Source organism: Pimephales promelas, chromosome 5, assembly GCF_988280905.1.
Source record: "Pimephales promelas chromosome 5, fPimPro1.hap1.1, whole genome shotgun sequence".
Lineage (NCBI taxonomy): Eukaryota > Metazoa > Chordata > Actinopteri > Cypriniformes > Leuciscidae > Pimephales > Pimephales promelas.
Window position 1 is genome coordinate 16,450,581 of NC_142773.1, and position 20,502 is coordinate 16,471,082.

Consider the following 20,502-nt stretch of genomic DNA (forward strand, 5'->3'; position numbering starts at 1 on the left):
AGGTCAGCTCCCCCTGTGCCCTGAACACTCAAACAATGCAGGTTAAGGTGAGCTTGACGTTCACACTAATAGTCTGAGAAGTGTTTGATGAAAGGTTGAAGCATGGACAGGCTTTGCTACAAAAAGAAGGTTACTGTAATTCTGTCAATGAAACACTTGAAAGGTGCAATGAAACACTTCAAGTCAATATGAATCAAAATGGACCTTTTACATTCTTCACACACATTCCTGGTATTATTGTGTGATTCTTCAGTGCACACAATTGTTTATATATCAGCAATGTTTGATGAAAGATTACATAGAGAAAGATATATATATATATATATATATATATATATATATATATATATACGTATATATATATATATATATATATATATATAAATCTTTGTCTTTGTAATCTTTCATCAAACATTGCTGATGGCTGTGTGGGCAGGGAAATTAATGTTAACCAGTAGGCAAATAGCTAGCTTTTGGTAACACTTCAGAATACTGTTCCTTCATTAATGAATAACTACACAGGAACAAATGAGTAACGCACTATTAACTGGTTAAAACTCTGGATAACAAATTAGTAAATAATAGCGCTCAGTTGAATGAGGTAGTTCACTATAAGCTAATCAGTAACTATTTTTCATTCCTCACTGAAGTCTAATAAAAACTACTATGTACAGGTTCATATAAGGTAATGGTAACCCATTAGTAATGCATCAAGTGTTACTACATCTTTCTAAAGGAACTGCTAATTATTTGGATCAGTATTCCAAAGTGAAGATGGGAATACAATGACTAATTCAGACTGAATGAAATCCACCTGAAGGAATTACTATTTGCAAATACGAAAATGTCAAAAGCTTGCAATAACCTCAGTCAATATTAGTTTTCATGATCTTCAATTTAGAATACTGATCCAAATAATAGTTCCTTTAGAAGGATGTAGTAACACTTTACATTACTACATTACTAGTGGGTTACCGTTACCTTTTATTATAAATATGCATTATTTATGTTAATTATAGTAGTTCTCAGGGGGAATTGCCTTACAGTAATTCTATGTGGCATTGATTCAACAAGGTGCTGAAATTTGGCCCACATTGATAGGATCGCATCTTACAGTTGAAGGAGATTTGTGGGATGCACATCTAGTGCACGAAGCTCCCGTTCCACCACATCCCAAAGATGCTCTATTGGGTTGAGATCTGGTGACTGTGGGGGCCATTTTAGTGCAGTGCTCATTGTCATGTTCATGAAACCAATTTAAATGATTCGAGCTTTGTGACATGGTGCACTATCCTGCTGGATAGCCATCATGGATGTGTACATGGTGGCCATAAAGGGATGGACATGGTTAGAAACAATGCTCAGGTAAGCCGTGGCATTTAAACGATGCTCAATTGGCACTAAGAGGCCTAAAGTGTGCCAAGAAAACATCCCCCACACCATTACACCACCACCGCCAGCCTGCACAGTGGTAACAAGACATGATGGATCCATGTTCTCATCTGTTTACGCAAAATTCTGACTCTACCATCTGAACGTCTCAACAGAAATCGAGACTCATCAGATCAGGCAACATTTTTTCCAGTCTTCAACTGTGAGCTCTTGCAAATTGTAGCCTCTTTTCCCTATTTGTAGTGGAGATGAGTGGTACCCGGTGGGGTCTTCAGCTGTTGTAGCCCATCCGCCTCAAGGTTGTGCGTGTTGTGGCTTCACAAATGCTTTGCTGCATACCTCGGTTGTAACGAGTGGTTATTTCAGTCAAAGTTAGTCTTCTATCAGCTTGAATCAGTCGGCCCATTCTCCTCTGACCTCTGGCATCAACAAGGGATTTTCACCCACAGGACTGCCGCATTCTGGATGTTTTTCCCTTTTCACACCATTTTTTGCAAACCCTAGAAATGGTTGTGCGTGAAAATCCCAGTAACTGAGCAGATTGAGAAATACTCAGACGGGAAATCACTCAGATGGTGCCTGTCTGGCACCATTATCCATGCTACGCTCAAAATTACTTAAAACACTTTCTTTCCTATGCTGACATTCAGTTTAGAGTTCAGGAGATTGTCTTGACTAGGACCACACCCCTAAATGCATTGAAGCAACTGCCGTGTGATTGGTTGATTAGATAATTGCATTGTAGGAGATCCCCATTCCCCATGCCAACAGGAAAAACACACAGATACCCCACACAGAAAGTCCAACTGCCTAAAACCAGGACTCTAATTAGAGACATCTCAGTGCCACCTACAATTGACTATAATCTCACATTCAGGTCTGATTCTATATACGCTTCCACAAGCCAATAAATGTCACCATGGACATATAATCTAGTCCCTCTCTACATTGCAAATGCTATTTCGTGTTGTCTTAAACATTTTCAGCTCTGTCTAGAGGCTTGTTGCGAAGCTATAAATATGCCATTCGAATTCAGGTTCATTGCCATTACTAGGTTGTCCTTTTTGTTACCCACATAAATTGATGCAATACTTCCGTGTTCATTCTTAGTTTTAACAGGGCCCACTGTATTCACCTTTACATGGGTGGCAGATAACAACCAGATAATTCTTGTGTTTAATAAATAAACAAGTGCATACCAACTAACTTAACCGATTAAAGTTCATATCTACACCTCCGCCTGTTCCAACACCTCGTCATGTAGATGCTGGATAAACATTTGTGAAGGAGCATCAATGTCAGAAGATGGTGTGATGGTGTCACAGTGTTTCTCCCGCGTGTATGTGGGAGGAAATCGATGGGGCAAAACGGTCTCTAAGCAAGATCATCTAATCCATGAAGAGAGACGCGACGCTACAGAAAATTACACAGCACCACTGAAGCAGTGCACAGAATTGTAATTAGCAGTATTTGCTAAGATAAAAACGTCACTGTTATTATTGCAGATACATTTATAGGCATATTCTAAACCCCTAACCCTCAGTATTAAACTTTGTTGTGTAACTCTTTCCACACTATTTGTGGAACAGGCATGAATGATCCCTCAAATCATGTTGTTTATTGAGAAGAGGTGAAGGAGAGACCCAAGCCATATTAAGAGACTAGAATTACATAGAGACCACCTAGCAAGCATCCAGACAAGCCTAGAAACCAACCCTCAATAGTATATCAACGACTCAAAACACCTTAGCAACTGCAGCAATGCTGTAGCATCATGGCGGCTTGTATTGCACAGAAAGCACCACTCCTATTTTCTTCCGAAAATTGAAAAATCAAGTTGTCACCAGTGTAAAACCCACGTAAATTGAAAGAGGTCAGCACATCCTCCTACATCTGTAGTGAGACCGTACTGCGAGCTGTTTTCCGTCCGGTATACGCCGAATCTGCCATGTCCATCTAATTGGAATTTCGAGCCTGAGCCGACAGTCAAGAAGGACGTCTTGACAGCTTCCACTTACACACGCGCCAAGAGAACGTTAGTTATACGTTTGATGCAACTTCTGCAGCATGCAATGATGTGTCTCTGACAACCCCCCGAGTCTTCAGCGCTGTTACACTCCGCCATTCACTCTCTTCTGCTATATTTCTCTCAAACAACACAGATGCTAACACACTCTCAGCCCGTCTGTCTGAATTTTCCTTTCCCCCACACAAACTTGCACGCTTGCTCTGTTCCGAAACTATTATAGCAGCATTCTTCTAAGGCATCGTGGATATGCTCCTGATGTGAAGACTGTTCCAAACCTTAATTCCGGTCTTAATTATGCTGCCTCATTAGATTTCTAATTTTGGCCAAATTCTAAAGCAGCATCACATTCTTAACAGAGAAAGCATTCCTGGAATGCACTTCAGCAATTAATAAATCCAATATGAAATAAGAAAAATGCAGATTATAAATAAACTTCTTTCAGCAAATTCGAAAAAAAAGTATTCATTAAAATACTTCAGAGAAATTTAAGGTTATACGGAGCCCTGCAGAAAAAAAAAATATATACAGTAATTAGTTCCCACAATTTGTTAATTAGTGGCCATGTTTTATTATTATTTTACCCTCATTTTAATTAAATAATGGCCACAGTTTACTAATGCGTTCTGTAGTTTAAGTTAACTGAGGCTACATCTAAAGTAATCTGGATACAGTCGAAAATAACGTTTTTGTTCCAAAGAACTCTCCATCCACAATAACTTCGGAAAGCATTTACATCATCGAACTGCACATACATAAAATGTAATCAAAAACTTGTTTTCAAAATATATCCAGATTAATCTCCCAAGGGTTGCATGTACAAAGCGAACAGCAACGGCCCTAGTGCTGAGCCTTGTGGTACACCATACTGAACTTGTGATAAATATGACATCTACAAGCTGATAACAGTCAGATAAGAATGATTTGAACAATGCTAATGCAATTTCATTAATGCCAACATAATTTTCTTTTTTTAAGTCTATTAAAAAAAAAGAAAAAATTTAGAAAGCAGCACCCCAGATAGCAAACTGACATTGAATCAATGTGGAAATATGACATCAAAACAACGTCGATCTAACATTGTTTTGCTCATCGAATTAACGTTGAACCAACGTCAGACGCGTCATTCTTTCAAAACTAACGGAAAATCAACTTGAAATCAACGCGTTGTTTCAACGTTATGAAAGCAAACTAATTTTCGATTTTCATTTAGCTTTGAAGGATGCCGCGTCTGACGTTGGTTCAACGTTAATTCGATGAGCAAAATCAACGTTGTTTCAATGTCATGAGAGACGTCGTTTCCACGTTGATTCAATGTCAGTTTGCTGTCTGGGACCAGCTAAGATCCAGTTACACTAATAGAGATGATCGGATGGTCAGAGCAAATTATTTGTAACTCTAATGAGAGCAGTCTTAGTACTATGATATGGTCTAAATCCTGACTGAAAATCCACGCAGAGACCATTTCTTTCTAAAAAAGGAACCTAGTTGTGAGCATTAACAGATTAATGCAAACGTAACCTAAATGAAATTAACTAAGTTTTAAAGCGAATTAGTACTGGCTACAATTTTCCTAAAACGAGGGAACAAATGAACAAGTTGTGGTAATGAATTTCTATATTATTATGCATATTAGCTTAGCAACATGCTAACATGAAACCATTAAAACCAATGGAAAGTCAAGTCCTGCAGTGTTGCTGCCTATGTAGAGCGTTGTTGATGCCTATGCTAACATGAACCACTGAAATAAATGGTGTGTATCCTATTCAAAATGATGTTTTTTAGAGCATACATATAGAGTTGCTATACCTACAAACATTTTGTAAGGTTTACATGTGAGGTTATGACTTTCAGAGTGTTTAGCTTAACAACATGCTAACATGTAACCATTGATATCAGGGGCAAATCGAGCTCTACTACTGTGTGAAATACTGATTGTTGAAATTTTGTTTTCTGCAATGATCACTCATGAGCTTCCATGACCGTCCGGAAGACGATAAAGGTAGCTGTTTATGTAGGCAATAGACATTGAGGCGACTCACTAGGTTTTGGAACAAAGCTACTGCATTTTCACCGCCCACACTAACACTCTCCCTTCTTTCACGGATACACACAAATAAACACAAACACACAACCTCCCACACACAAAACCCTCTACCACCTTAATGAGAGTTCACACATTGTGATTATTACTGCACTTTTGGCCCAAACAGTTCCTTTCTCTTGATGAGACTGCAGCAAAGACACACAGATCTCAACCTCTGGGCGAATAACTCCGCCAGTAAAAGAGCCTGATGTGCAACCAATTCTGCTGCCAAGCTGTTCTCTCCGATCTGCAGGCTTGCACAGAGCGGCCGGCGTAATTGGAAAGATCAAACGTGCTTTTGTGCATCGTGGGGAATGCGGAGCTTTGCCGCGGAGGGAGATCTGACTTGGGAAATCAGGGAGATACACAAGAGATAGAGAAGCTCTGATCACGCTGACAAACTGCCTTCCAAGTCTGCTCATAAAGAAATAAGTGCTGGCGATTCGGGGGGATTATAGTTTATCAGGCAAACTTGTGGATAATTGGATGTTGGACATCAATATATGCACATGGAATGGTATTATGTTGGCAGTGTTAAAGAATCTTCAATGAAATTTGACTGTCAAAAAAAAATAAAAAATTTACTAAACTACAGTCAAGCTACTCTTGAAAAAAAAAACAATAACAAAAGTATCAAAAGTAGACTTTTAGAGTAGATAAAGTAGACTAAGCATGATGATAGATCAATTTGAAAATAATAATTAAAAATATAAATTACATATAAGAAATTCAGTTCAAATACCAATTGCAATATTAATGAAACCCTAATAATATATTATATAAACAATATTATTAATACACAAATAAAGAAATAAAGAAATAAATGAAAGGTACTGTAAGGTAGACAATTTGTCTAGTAAACACGCTTTGTTATACTGGTTGTAACTCTATTCACACCCTGATAGCAATCAATAATAGAAGTGGTCTACATTTTAAACTTCTGTGGAAGTCTCAGGAACAAAAAATGTTCGTCCAAACATTGCATTCAGTCCGAATTCAGTCCGACATAATTTTCTATGTCAAGACTATCAACGCCGAAATGAATCTGCAGCAGTCAGGCGGTACAAATAGACCTCTGTAAATTGTCTACGCTTTGAGACACGAGTTAATTTATCTCCTTCTTTCGTCTCGTAACGCTTTGCATAATCTGCTGTGCAGATCAAGTGTTTTGGACGAGACTTTGCTCGTGGCTTTGGAGACGCTCTGAAGGGATGGTGGGATCATATGCTTTCAAAGCTAGCTTGCTATTGGTGGCCTCTCCAAAATTGCCTACCCTACCTTTAATTAATAATAATAATAAAATAATTCATTATATAGCTAAAATCCTCTGTACAGGGAGTCCTTCGACTGGATAAATTTAAATGAACTGCCTGAACAAACTGATGCACTAAAGTGAACTTGACTTCCTAATGCTTCGTATGAGAGAGAGGTGATATTTTAAGGGAAATTGTCATTTTAATATTGTCAAAAAATGCATGTGCAATAGAGAAAAAACCCAGCAATGTAGCATTTTGTTGCAGTAACAAATTAATATAGTAGATTGGAACATTTCATGTAGGTGTCATGGGTCTCATAAATTAGCCGTTACAATCATGTCGATGACTCTTCAGTTCTTATGAGGCATTTATTTACACAGTTATGCATATTTGAACAGACTGAATTAAAATAAGTGGAATATTCATCAAACAACAGCTCTCAAGTCGACCTGTTGTCATCTCCCCTCTCAGATAGGTTTGAGTTTTGAATATGGCATGCATGTAAAGCTGTAGAGCTCGACTGGCTCACTCAAGCACACATGAGCACACTGTACACCCCCACACACACACACACACACACACACACACACACACACATACAGATCGCAATTCCCCTTCTCTCACCAGCAGAGGAAACAGAAATTCTTAAATCACAGTCCGATGTCCTCCACGTAGAGCAATCTCTCAAGAGCATGTCATGGAAGACAAATTACAACGGAGGTAAATAAAACACCTGTCTTGAATTGTAACAATCCACTTTAAAGTCAGCTCGCCCTTAGAGGACTTTCCATTCTTTGAACATTTCCTCGTCTCTTTCCGAAAGTTACAGTTTGAGTCCATCCTGCCCAGTTTGAAACTTTCATGTGTTCCACTCTATTCCTTTCTTCAATATGAAGAAAAGATCAGAAGAAACAAGTCTTTGAGGGAAAAAGAGCGGCCAAATACAGTTCTGGCTTACATTTAATACATATTTTAAACATTATTACAGTTAGCTTATAATTCTCAAGTCCGTCTCATCGTTTGTGGCCTCGGCAAATGAGAGGAAGAATGGAAGGGATTTGAGTTAAGGAAGAGAGTGATCGTTTTTTTTTTTTTTCCATTAGAGAAACACATGCACACATGCAAACTGAACCTGAGAAGTCGAAATGTCGCCAATTTAATCCATGTAATGAAAAGTCGGTGTAAACACGAGAAAGTCATGACAAAAGGGAGGGAAAGAACAAAGACGATTGCCTGAGGCGCCATCATCCAGAATTCCAATCAACATGTGCTGTGTTTTCCCAGCACTCTCCAGGTGCTCCATACACAGGCTGATACACTTTTCCATTGGACACGCCATAGTTTTCCACAGGCTCCTTGGGAGAGGTGCGACACTGTCCCTAGTTGTATACAGGTTTTCCATTGGCTCTTCAAGCAATAGTCGGTTCCAGTAATTTTCCATGGGGTTTATGGATTGTCCCAGTCAGGTTTACTCTTCAAATGGGATTTTGATGCTAGCCTCGAGGCTCAGCAGGTGTTTTTTTTAATCAGTCAAACCCGTATGGGAAGAGTTTGGCTCATTTGTTGTTTCATGTCCTGTGCATCTTCTATACTCTTCCTTTGGTGGCCCGGCAGGGTCCCGCCAATTCGACAGAGATCACTATAGAGAGGGAAAAACAAAGCCAAAATCAGCTAACGCAGGAAATATTGACATGTGACAGGATTTCAAGGATTTTATTCCAAGACCAAAAAAAGATTTCAACTTAAAAAAAAACTATAGCCAATATTTATAGGAATTGAACTGGAATTTTCATTCTCAGCTTAAAAGGGATAGTTCACTTTGAAATGAATTTTTGGTATGTTTTAGCTTACCTTAAGTGCATCCAAGATGTAGGTGTCTTTGTTTCCACAGTATTTTCAATTTTGATATTTTTCGGTCAAACCGTTTTTGTCTATCAGTCATGTAATGCTGGTTTAGGGGGGTCCACCCTCGGTTCACCTCTTAAGAGCATGCACAGAGTAGTCCAAATTAAACATGATTTAATGACTTGTAAATGTAAGTACACATTGATGGCCTAAGACACGAAACGAGCGGTTTGTGTGAGAAAACGAACAGTATTTATTAGGGCTGGGTAATAAATATCGATTTCTCGATATTAATCGATTCTCATTTTTACAAACCGATATCGATTCTTAAATCTCAAGAATCGATTAGTCATCCTGTTTCATTTGAATGAATGAGAGATTGTATCGCGGCTGCGCGCATCCAACAAATCGCAATAATCTTTGTCCTTTGTTACTATTGATATGAAACAAAGTCTCAATTTTCAAATTACGTCCATTTTCTTTAGAAATTCAAAAACATAAATAGCGTTTTGCCGTTTTGGCGCTGTGGCGTGAGATCGCTCTGGCGCAGCTCTTCTTCCGGCTTAATAATACCAGTCACAGCGCCAAATAAACATGAATGAGCATCTGAAAGTGTGTTAAAAGAAAGAGTACAACTTATCGAAATCCGTATCATGTCACATTGATTCGCTCAATCTGCGTTTCAACCGTGGAAAGATGTCAGTTAAACAGCTTGTAATCAATGTCATGTATCGTCATATTTACCTCAGAAAACCCACATAAACTCGTTAGTCCACACTCGTTAGTGTTCTTCAATATTTAATGCATTTTTGAATAAATATGGCAAGTTTTTTATGACAGCCACCATTTAAATGTTTATATTTCATATAATCTTCTTATTATAAAAATAAATAAAAGTGTAATTTAAGTGTTTGTATAGCTACAAAACAGTTAATTATTAGCTTCATATTAGGCTAATGAAGCCTAGTAGGCTACAACTAGACTATATATATATATAGACCATAGTTTACAGCATTTAAAAGATTTGATTCCCTTGAGAAAAATTGCCATTTATTGTAACTGATATCCAAAATAATCGATATCGAATCGAAATCGAATCGAATTGCAAGCTTGTGAATCGAAATCGAATTGTGAAATTTGTCTCAATAACCAGCCCTAGTATTTATATTGTTTTTACCTCGTGTAACCACAGCCATGTCCAACCGTGTCCCAGAAGTGATCACTTGTGCGTGTACGTCACTCATTGTTTACACAGAGATTTCGGAAGTTTTACCTTTCACTGTGAAGATCTAAATATATTTAGATATACAGGAAATGGCAATGGAAGACGATTTCGATATATCTAAATATGTTTAGTGAAAGGTAAAACTTCCGGACCGAAGCGCTTGTGCCGTCAGATCAGTTGAACATGGCTGTGGTTACACGAGGTAAAAACGATATAAATACTGTTCGTTTTTTTTCCACACAAACCGCTCGTTTCGTGTCTTAGGCCATCAATGTGTACTTACATTTACGAGTCATTAAATCGTGTTTAATTTGGACTTCTCTGTGCTCTTTGAGGTGGACCCCATAAACCTGCATTATATGACTGACAGACAACAACGGTTTGACCGAAAAATATCAAAATTGAAAATACTGTGGAAACAAAGACACCTACATCTTGGATACCCTTGAGGTAAGCTAAAACATATCAAAAATGTATTTCAAAGTGAACTATCCCTTTAATTCCAGATGGAGTGGAAAGAGCTATGTACAGATTCTTCAAAATGTCCAGTTCCAGCGGGGAAAAAAAATGATGTGGTTGCTTGATTTTAGGGTGTCCTTATCAAAGTGTAATTACTGGGTAATATTATTGTAATTACCATAAGGTTTTGGTTATTTCAATTGCTTTTATGTATGCCTAATTTCATGTTATTAGCATAGTAAGCATATGTAACGAGCCAAGTACTATAAAATAAAGAGTTACCATGACACCATAGTAAATTTGGAACAACATGAGAGTAAACAATGACAGTGTTTTCATTTTAGGGGTATAGTATTCCTTAAATTTCCAATAAAAGAAGACGGAAATGTGTATGCTCTCATCCAAACGAGGATGGTAATCACACACAGAGACACACAGCTGTCTCTGGAGATTGGATCATGACATGTCAACAGCCCGGCCAGCGCTGCTCGTGCATACAGATGCAAACATAAATGAATCATACACAGGCCATCAGCATGCGGCGTCACGCGGAGGCCCACGCACACACACTCGACCGCTGGACACGAGGCTCCAATGCCTGCACATTAAAAAGCTCATTAGTCGACTAATTAAAGTCATTGCTCTCTTTTAGCATCTCCTCCATCTCCCTTATTAAGCTCTGTACGCCACCTCCGCTAGCCTAGTCTGGACTGAACCGGCTTCCCCCAGTGAGCAGACACAGCAGCCAGCGAAGAGGAAAGGGCACTGCACTGTGTGTAAGTCAGCCGTTACTCCGTTCCCAAGACGGCGCGGTTCACAATGCTTTAGGCTAAAGCAGAGCATTCACAAACGCGAGTCAAATGAGCGTGCTTATTTTGACTAAGACTCAGCAGTGTTATGGATTGCATTTATTTACTGGATAATTTATGTGGTTGAAACTGCTTATCATGTGGAGTTGAGGGGGGTTACATGTTAAATAATGATTTGCATTGTGAGGCGCGGGGAGGGGTTAGCTTATGCAGTTTAAAAATTCAGCTTGTGCTTTACCCGCAGGAAAGAGAGATCTCTTTTTAATATCTCAATTATTTCTCCTAGACTGCGATGAGATGAAATGGAGAGCTAAGTCTCGTGCTTCTCAGATGTTTCTCGCTAGTAATCGCACATCTCCTCATGTAGAGATCTCAGTAATGGCACACACTGTGCTTAGATTTACTACGATCAATCAAACGTCAGAGATCACAAACATTTCCAATTACCCGAACTGTATGTTACCGTTTCTATTCTGTCTGTTTCTGCAAGTTAAAAAAATTAAAAGGTTATTGTGACTATATCACACTATTGCAACTTAATTTAGAGTAACTGTGATTTTATCATATGTGAAACTACCTGTAGTTTATCTATACAGGTGGAGCTGGGGAAGGTGGAGGGTTTCTGAGGAACTTTGAAAGCGCGTTTCAAATGCTACAGCAAACACACATCCACTATTTAAACATTGAGCAGCAATCTAATTGGCTGTAGGCGCAACAGGAACCAATCAGCTTGTGCCATGTAGTTAATTACGTAAAAGTCTCCAGGCTGTGTTCCCATCAGCCTCGCCATCTAGAGTTTCATTTTTAAATCTCAAAATGTGACTTTGTTATGCAATTGTGGCTATTTCTTGAAATTTCAATGTCATATTGCGCAGTGATGTCACACAATTACGAATTTTAATTGGCATTTTACATTTCACCATGTGACTTTGTCTCGCAGTTTGTCTTTTATTTCTATAATTTAATTTCTATTGTGCAAAGTAACTGTCTCACAATTGCAACTTGTAAATGGCATTTTAAATCTCACAACATGATTGTCTTAAAAATTGTGTTTGTTTCATGTAATTGCGACTTTAATGGTGCGTTCACACCGGACGCGAATAGCGCGTCAGACACGACTGATTTCAATGTTAAGTCAATGCAAAGACGCGTTATGCGCGTAAAAAATTCCTGCGGCGCGAATAAGGCGTAGAGTGCAGGCCTCATTCGTGCGTCAAGTTCGCGCGAATGGCGTGTCTGGCACTTTAAGTGCGTTACGCGCTAATAATTTAGTGTGTATTTGTGCTACTTTTATAATTTCTTTTATTCTAAACTGTTTTCATTACCCTGATTTCTTTTGATTATTTTATTTTCTTCTTTGTAAAACACTTTGAATTACCATTGTGTATGAAATGTGCTATATAAATAAACTTGCCTTGCCATTCACGCGTTTGATGTGAATTCGTGCCTGCCGCCCGAGTTGAAAAATCTGAACTTTGACGTCAATTCGATCCGCTGTTCTGCACTCCAGAGAAAATACAGAGCTGTGACTCTCTCGATGAATGCTCGATCAACCTAAAAAAGATGGCCATCAACGGGTTTCGATTCTGACGCGTGTGACGCACATAAATTTCGCTTTTGTTTTTACGTGCGTCAGTTTCACAAAGTGGTCAAGCGTCAAACTAGACGCGGTAGACGTGAATTTGACGCATTATTCGCGTCCGACGTGAACGCACAGTAAGTCTCACAGTGTGACTGTATATACTGTATCGCAGTTGCAATTTTTTTTTTTTTTTTTTTTGCAATTTCAGCTTTACAGTTACTACACCTCACATGTGCAACTTTATCACAAATTTGGTTTAATTTTACGGTAGTAGAGTGGCTTAATATCATGGAGATTTTTTATTTTTTTTTAACTTACTTTAAAAGTATATATAACTTACTTTAAAAGTATATATAACTTACTTTAAAAGTATATATAACTTACTTTAAAAGTATATATATATATATATATATATATATATATATATACTATATAAGTGTATATAAGTATATATACACACAGTACAAAACTTCACTATGCATCTTGAGACATGAAAAATTAGCAATACATTCTTCTTTTATATTAATAAAAAAATGTAATCACAATGTGGGGTAAAATGCTGTGCCGTCAATAATATTCTGACAATATGATGAATTAGCAGTAACAACGAACTCTTTCCCATACATACGCTCTGCCAATTGTGATTTCACAAACTATATTGCAGCAGAAAGATCCATCTTTTCCTGTAAATCAAAGCAAGAATTGACCTGTGTGTCCAATCTGGCTTTTTTCTGCTCACCCTGAGTGTGTACTGGTAAGCACTTTGAGGCTTGCAGCGTTGCGGAGGAGCTTGTCAAGTGTGCTGACGATCTGTCCGAAGCGTGGCCTCATGTTCCGCTCCTTCACCCAGCACTCCAGCATGAGCTGGTGCAGCACTGCGGGGCAGTCCATGGGAGGAGGCAGCCTGTAGTCCTGCTCCACTGCGTTCATTACCTACAGCATCAACAGTCAGAGCAGTTACGCTGTCCTTCTGCATTAGGACAAACTCCGCAGCATATATGCAAAGTTTTATCATGCATACAGTATGTGACTGGAATGTTACAACAGTTGAACCCTAATAAAGACTAATAGGGTTGAAAAACCTTCACAAGATCATCTCAGAATAAGACAAAACTCGGTTTAGACAAAACAACACAAGCTATGAATACTAGAGACAGTGAAGAGGTTATAAAACATGCATTTTAGTATAATATTAGTAGTAGAGTGAAAGGATGGACCTTGTGAAACGTGTTAGGAATATGCCTGGGTCGTATTTCACCACATAATCAAAAATAAAAAATGCCCTTAGAACTTTTATTATATTTTATTTATACAAACCATTCCCATTAACATAATGCAAAAAATGTCATTCTCATCTTATCCCAAAAAACATAAAAGCATAAATACTTATTTCCCTCCTTTTTGCTTAACTATTTAACTCTGACAAAGGTATGTGCTTTTGAATAAATCTATACAAATTATTAATAATAATAACATATAAGTATACATTTTTCAAAATTTTAGAAAAGATTGCATATACAACAGTGCTGGACAACAATTAATCGCATCTAAAATAAAAGTTTGTGTTTTACATAATATATGTGTGTGTGTACCGTCTATAACTATTTATAATTAAATACACACATATGCATATATTTAAAAATTTGCTTGTGTATATATATATATATATATATATATATATACACACACACACACACACACACACACACACACACACACACACACACATTTACTCTTAATTTATATTACATATATATATATATATATATATATATATATATATACACACTTACATATACTAGCTAGTACAAGCCGTACAATATTCTCACTCATTTTGGTCTAAAATATGATTTAAAAATATGATTAATGACATGAAAAAGTCGACATACATCTTGATTGCTCATGTCCCAGTACGGCCGCTCCCCGAAGGACATGACCTCCCACATCACAATGCCGTAGCTCCAGACATCACTAGCAGAGGTGAACTTCCTGAAAGCGATCGCCTCGGGAGCGGTCCAACGGATTGGGATTTTCCCTCCCTACATGATAACACACATGCACACAGAGGCCATTAAATTCAAACACAGACTTTAAAACCAATGAGATGGCTTGAGTCTTCAGCTGCCTAATTAGAGCGAAGACTCTGCCCCAACTCGCGGCTCTCTCCCCACAGGGCATCATCGCTGGCTTCATTAATCTAAGATGAAAACCAGTAAACATAAAATGCCAGGATTCTAACTTTAAACATAACGGTTTGATCTGTCCATGAAACAGACAACGTGAACGGGGAAGCTAATCAATACACTAATCCAAGCCAATTACGAGCTAAACTAGCATGCTAGCAATAAATCTAGACTACTACTAGCATGCCCAGTAATGACATAAATGTTTACTCAACAAATTCTAAGCCAAAAAATTCTAAAAATAAATTGAAAGGAATTTTAAGGGATTCTAGTCATTCAATTCCCTTATCTGTCGTCTATCATGTCGGACACATTGAACAAGCCGTACCGTACTGACTACTTCCATATGTTTCCAACAGACAGAGATAGAGACAGGCTTCTTCCACATATCAAGTATGCCATCTGTACTCCCGATTCTGATGGTCAAGGCTGCATGTTCTCATCAATTGTTAATTCGCACTGTATCTGTAAAACGCAGATATCGCTTACATTTCTGCCTGGAGCCTGGATAAAATGTTCTCTGAAGTCCCTCAAAGCTAACAGACATGGACTAAAATCCACAACAATTATTTATAGGGTGTTAGCTTAATGTACTAACAAAAAATACCAAACAGTATATCATACTAAGATGGTTTTTGGACATGCACTGTATAAAGTGCGTAAACACCACAGCATAAGGAAGCTATCATAGAAACCCAAATGAAACCAGGGTATTAAATAAGGTAATCATTCAGTATCATGGTGTACCATGGTATTGTTAATGTATACCATGATAACCCGAATGCATAGCATCGTCATGATTGACTTCAATGGGAACCAAACGGTTCAAGGTCCAAAAGACAGTTTCAGTGCAAGCTGCGAACTGTTCAAAGGGCTTTAAACGATTCCAGACGATGAATAAGGGTCTTATCAAGCGAAACGATCGCTCATTTAAAAAAATAAATAACAAAGTTGTTCTGTGATGCACATTCGTGACTCTCCTGTTCGAACTCGTTTATCTAAATGAACGAATCTTTTTTCGTGTCATTCGGTTGATTCAACTAACAAAATTAACGAATTGACTCGGAAAAAAGATTTGTTCATTTTGATGAACGAGTTCGAACAGGAGAGTCATAAACGTGCGTCACAGAACAGAGCAAGGCAAGCATTTGAGCTAAAACTTAAAACTTTGAACTTATAAAACTTAAACTTTGTTATTTATTTATTAAATGAGCGATCGTTTCGCTTGATGAGAGCCTTATTTATCGTCTGGAATCGTTTAAAGCCCTTTGAACAGTGTGCACTGAAACTGTCTTTTGGACCTTGAACTGTTTGGTTACCACCAGTAAAGTCCATTATATGGAGAAAAATCCAGGAATGTTTTCATCAAAAACCTTAATTTCTTTTCGACTGAAGAAAGAAAAACATGGACATCTTGGATGACATGGGGGTGAGTAAATTATCAGCAAGTATTTTTTTTAAAAGTGAACTTCTCCTTTAATATAAGGTCATCGCAATTTTGTAGTCCAAACCCTAACCATAAGTTTGCCTAAAATCAGAGGGAAAAATATGTGAATAACACTTATGTATAAGCACCTAACCCTGGTAGTAAGTCTAAACTTGACAGTAAACTTGTCCCTAAAATCTGATTGGTTGATTGAAATGTTGTTCCAGAATGTTTAAAATAAATCACGTCATCAACAACATACGTTTTTACATTGCTTTAACTCATCAAAATAAGTAAAGCAATTTTCTACTTTTTTTTTTTTTACAAGTTATACAAGATTCATCAAAGTATCTATTTAATGTAATTTAAGTTGAAATGACTTAATCATCCAAGCAACTTCTTTTACAGTGAGGAACATGTGTGACATGTTGGAATTACTATCATTCTAGTTTGGACATATGAAGGAAATGGACCCTTGATATCTCTCTGTTATGAAGAATTTCCTCATTTTTTACTTAATAATTTACCTATTTAAATTATAGCATTTCTTAAATTATTATCAATAAAGGCAAGAGCTCTTTCCTTTAGCCATGTACTGACTACTAATTTGTACAGACAATACAAATTTAAGATAAGCTTCAATATTGGCTTAGAGGGGATTGGAGGATTTGTTGGAGCAAGGCTATTTCATTATTAACTTTATATCATTACATAAAAAGAGCAGACCTTATCTGAACTCACCAATGAGCTGGTGTAGGTGGGGTCCGATGAGTTATCATCTAAAAAGCGAGAGAGGCCAAAATCGGACACTTTGCACACCAGGTTGCTGTTGACGAGCACATTGCGGGCAGCCAGGTCACGATGGACGTAGTTCATGTCGGACAGATACTTCATGCCAGCCGCGATCCCCCTCAACATGCCGACCAGCTGCGTTACGGTAAACCTGCCGTCGTTCAGCTGAGCGGGAAACAGAACAATAAAAGAGGGAGAGTGACATTAACAGATGTAAACATGACACCACCCTGGTTCTACTCGTTCTAATCAGCCTGAATTTGACAGTGCCGTCGGACTAATTCCACTCGCAGCAGCCTGTAATCTTCCTCATAGTATCGGGATGCCAATGTCATGAAGACAGAACTCCACAAAAGCTAATCCCCATGGAAGAATTTCCTTTTGCAAAAGCGCTGAATACTTAAAAGCATAACTCAATTACACACTTCACAATATCAAACCCACATGTTTTCATTTTCATATTCTGAAGAGGGAAAAAGTGCTCTGGCGGGTCGCACTCTGTTCTGATAGGATCACAGACAGCAAGGATAAAACAGTAGGTAACACTTTCATTTAGGGTCCAATAGTTGTTTATTAGCATGCGTATTACAAGAATTGCTGTTTAAAGCACATATCAATGCCTTATACATGACCATATTCCACATCTCTTAATCTTACGCAATACCTAAACTTAACAACTAACTTACTAACTATTAATAAGCTAATTATGAGTTTGTTGAGGCAGAAATCTAAGTTACAGTAATAATTAAATAATGATTGGATAATTATTGCAGTTATTATGTTTCTAGCTGTAAAAAAATGATCGTGATTTTAACGGTAAAAGATACCGTTAAAAGAAGCTACAGTGCAAAACAGTATCAGAAAGGTTCCTTACTATATATACGGTAAATAACTGTGATAGATCTAATGGTACATTTAATGTAATTTTACTGTAAAATACTAATAGATTTACAGTTTTTGGAAGTGAAAAACAACTCGTATAATTTATGGTGAAACAAAATGTAAATTGACATTCCCTCAATTCCCTGCATGACACTTCACAGTTGATGTATCTGTTGAAATAACTATGTTTCTTCATAGTTTCCTCAATATTTTATTTATATATTTTAGTATTTTAACTGAGTAGGTGAGTATTCTACTCACCTATGTACATTAGGCTTTTATGTTACATGTAATTTTGTTAAATTAGTGTTTATTGCATTTTTTTATTTCATGTGTGTTACCATGATGTTGTTTAATGTTTGTGCAAATGACACGATGCAACTTCTATATAATAGTAATAGCTGCTTTATATAAGAGGTGCTTGTTATGAATTTTTATTGATCATGTGACTCTTATCACTGCTGTGATTTTCAGTGTATTACAATGGTATAAAACAATAATTAAAACTTCGAAATCTAGGTAAATTAACATTTTATCAGCTGATGAAATATGGTTTATTACTGTAAATATTAAGTTAAGTCTGTAAAACCAATAATGTTGATACCATATTTTGACGGTAAAGTTCTGCCATTATTTTACCGTAAAAAAATATATATATTTTATTTTTTACAGTGTGTTATATGTTTGGTGTAGCTTTTTATTTCTTAAAGGAGCTGTATATAAGAAATGTATTTCAAATGATCATAAAATGGCCCTGATATGTCACTAGACATTAAGTAATCATGTTAATTAAAAAACAAACAAACAAACAAAAAAAAAAAAACGAATATCACTGACAACAGTAGTCCGGCCAGGATATTGTCATTTAAAAAGTGAAGTTGCAGCCCTCTCAACTGATGTTGATGTTGTGTTTTGTTCTGAGGCTCCACTCTCCACTGATCTACCAATCACGAAGTCAGTAGTGTTGCAGCATCTGGGTTGCCAGCTCTGCTCTAGTTACCACAGCTGTAGATACAAACGTGTCGGATAAAAAAAAAATGTTGGATCCTGCAGCCTATCTGGCAACCTCGAGTCAGGGGGAGGGCTCTACAGTGATTTGAAAGTGACTGCAGTACCAGTTTTGGCCACACACTTACATACGGCTCCTTTAAACAATCATGTAGGAAGCACATCATAGCCATATTCCAGGATGACAATGTCAAGATTCCTCAGGATCAAATTATGAAAGAATGGTTGGGGGGGGAACATGAAGAATCATTTCCACACAATGAATCCGCATCTGAGTCTAGATCTTAAATTCATTGCAAGTCTTTGGGGTGTGCTGGAGGAGATGTTACAGAGTGCTGGAGTCGATCTTGACCAAACATTAATGCACCCTTTGATGCAAATAAATGTGCGTCATTTTTTTTTTTTTTTTATCAAGATCTTGGCCATGATGTGTTTACTTCATGGTTGCAATATACTGTACATATATACTTTTGTACAAAAAAAAAAAAAAAAAAAAAAAGATCTTTTATTGAGGATTTATGTCAATATAAAAAAATGTACTTTAATTTTACAGTTCTTCTGCTGAAGAAACCTCTGATGGGAAATTCTCAAGTCTACTGTTCAAAAATAGCACATGGTTCACGTTAAGCCTCGAAGCAAAAGAACATCATCACGTCTGTAGCCAGTCGCACTTGGTTTGGCTCCAATGACGAAAAACATTCAGCTACAAGATTTTGATGTTGATGCTTTTTTTTCTTCTTCTAAAGTTGAAGATGAATCATGCCAAAGCTTGTTCCTACAGATATTTTTAGAAGCCTGTTTGTGTGTATGCGTGGAAACGAGTGTGCTTGTGTCCCCGGCTGGACTTTGTGTGAGTACAGGCTGTGCCGTAGGAAGATACCAGGCTGGTTGGGTGCATGGGCTTTAAGTTGTGTCATCGGCTGGTGCTCAGACAGAGCGAGACTATCCCACCTCTGGATGTCGAAACTCTCAGTGTTCTGCATTGACTGCACAAGTTGGTTAAGGTTCTGGAGTTCAAACAGTTTCTGTAGAAACTCAGCTGAGGGATTACATGAAGACTTTAGATTACTTTGGTATTTTTTAAGATTTTGAAAAGCCAGATGTTGACACAAGTTAAAGATGAACCAAGGTTCTGCCTAAAGAACCATGAATAAGTGTTTAATGCTGAGGGGTTATCAAAATCCCCTGTCAGCACGAAAGAAGTTATTACCGACAGTCAGGCCATAGATTCATGCAAGGGAAGTTTTGTAAAGTAAAGTGACGTATTTCAGACTGAAGCAGAATATTCAATTGGACTTGATTTTATCCATCGGGAATTGATTGAACAAGTTATTAAATTTTGATGAAAGATTATGAAGCCAAAGCTTTTTTCTTAGCACCAGGGGTGTGAATAGGCGAAGCCCCGAAGGTTTTCCAAAAGCTGAGTTTGTTCTTTCCAACTTGTTTTTTTTAAAGCTATTTCTTTCATTCTTTTTAATGTATGCACTGCAGCATTTTTTACTCTTTCAATGGAGCTTGATTTAATATGCGA

At 37.4% G+C, this 20,502-nt stretch overlaps 1 protein-coding gene across 1 annotated transcript in view; it reads right to left on the reverse strand.

Moving 5' to 3' along the window:
- Positions 1–7,702: 7,702 nt before the first annotated feature.
- Positions 7,703–20,502, reverse strand: part of ephb3a (eph receptor B3a) — a 41,822-nt gene continuing 29,022 nt past the window's right edge. Inside the window, exons 13-16 of the mRNA XM_039661265.2 lie at positions 17,031–17,246; positions 14,570–14,719; positions 13,420–13,613; positions 7,703–8,399 (exon numbers count right to left, since the gene is read on the reverse strand). Of these exons, the coding sequence (XP_039517199.1) occupies positions 8,291–8,399; positions 13,420–13,613; positions 14,570–14,719; positions 17,031–17,246 (669 nt within the window). The 3' untranslated portion in view covers positions 7,703–8,290. The remainder of the gene's footprint in view (positions 8,400–13,419; positions 13,614–14,569; positions 14,720–17,030; positions 17,247–20,502) is intronic.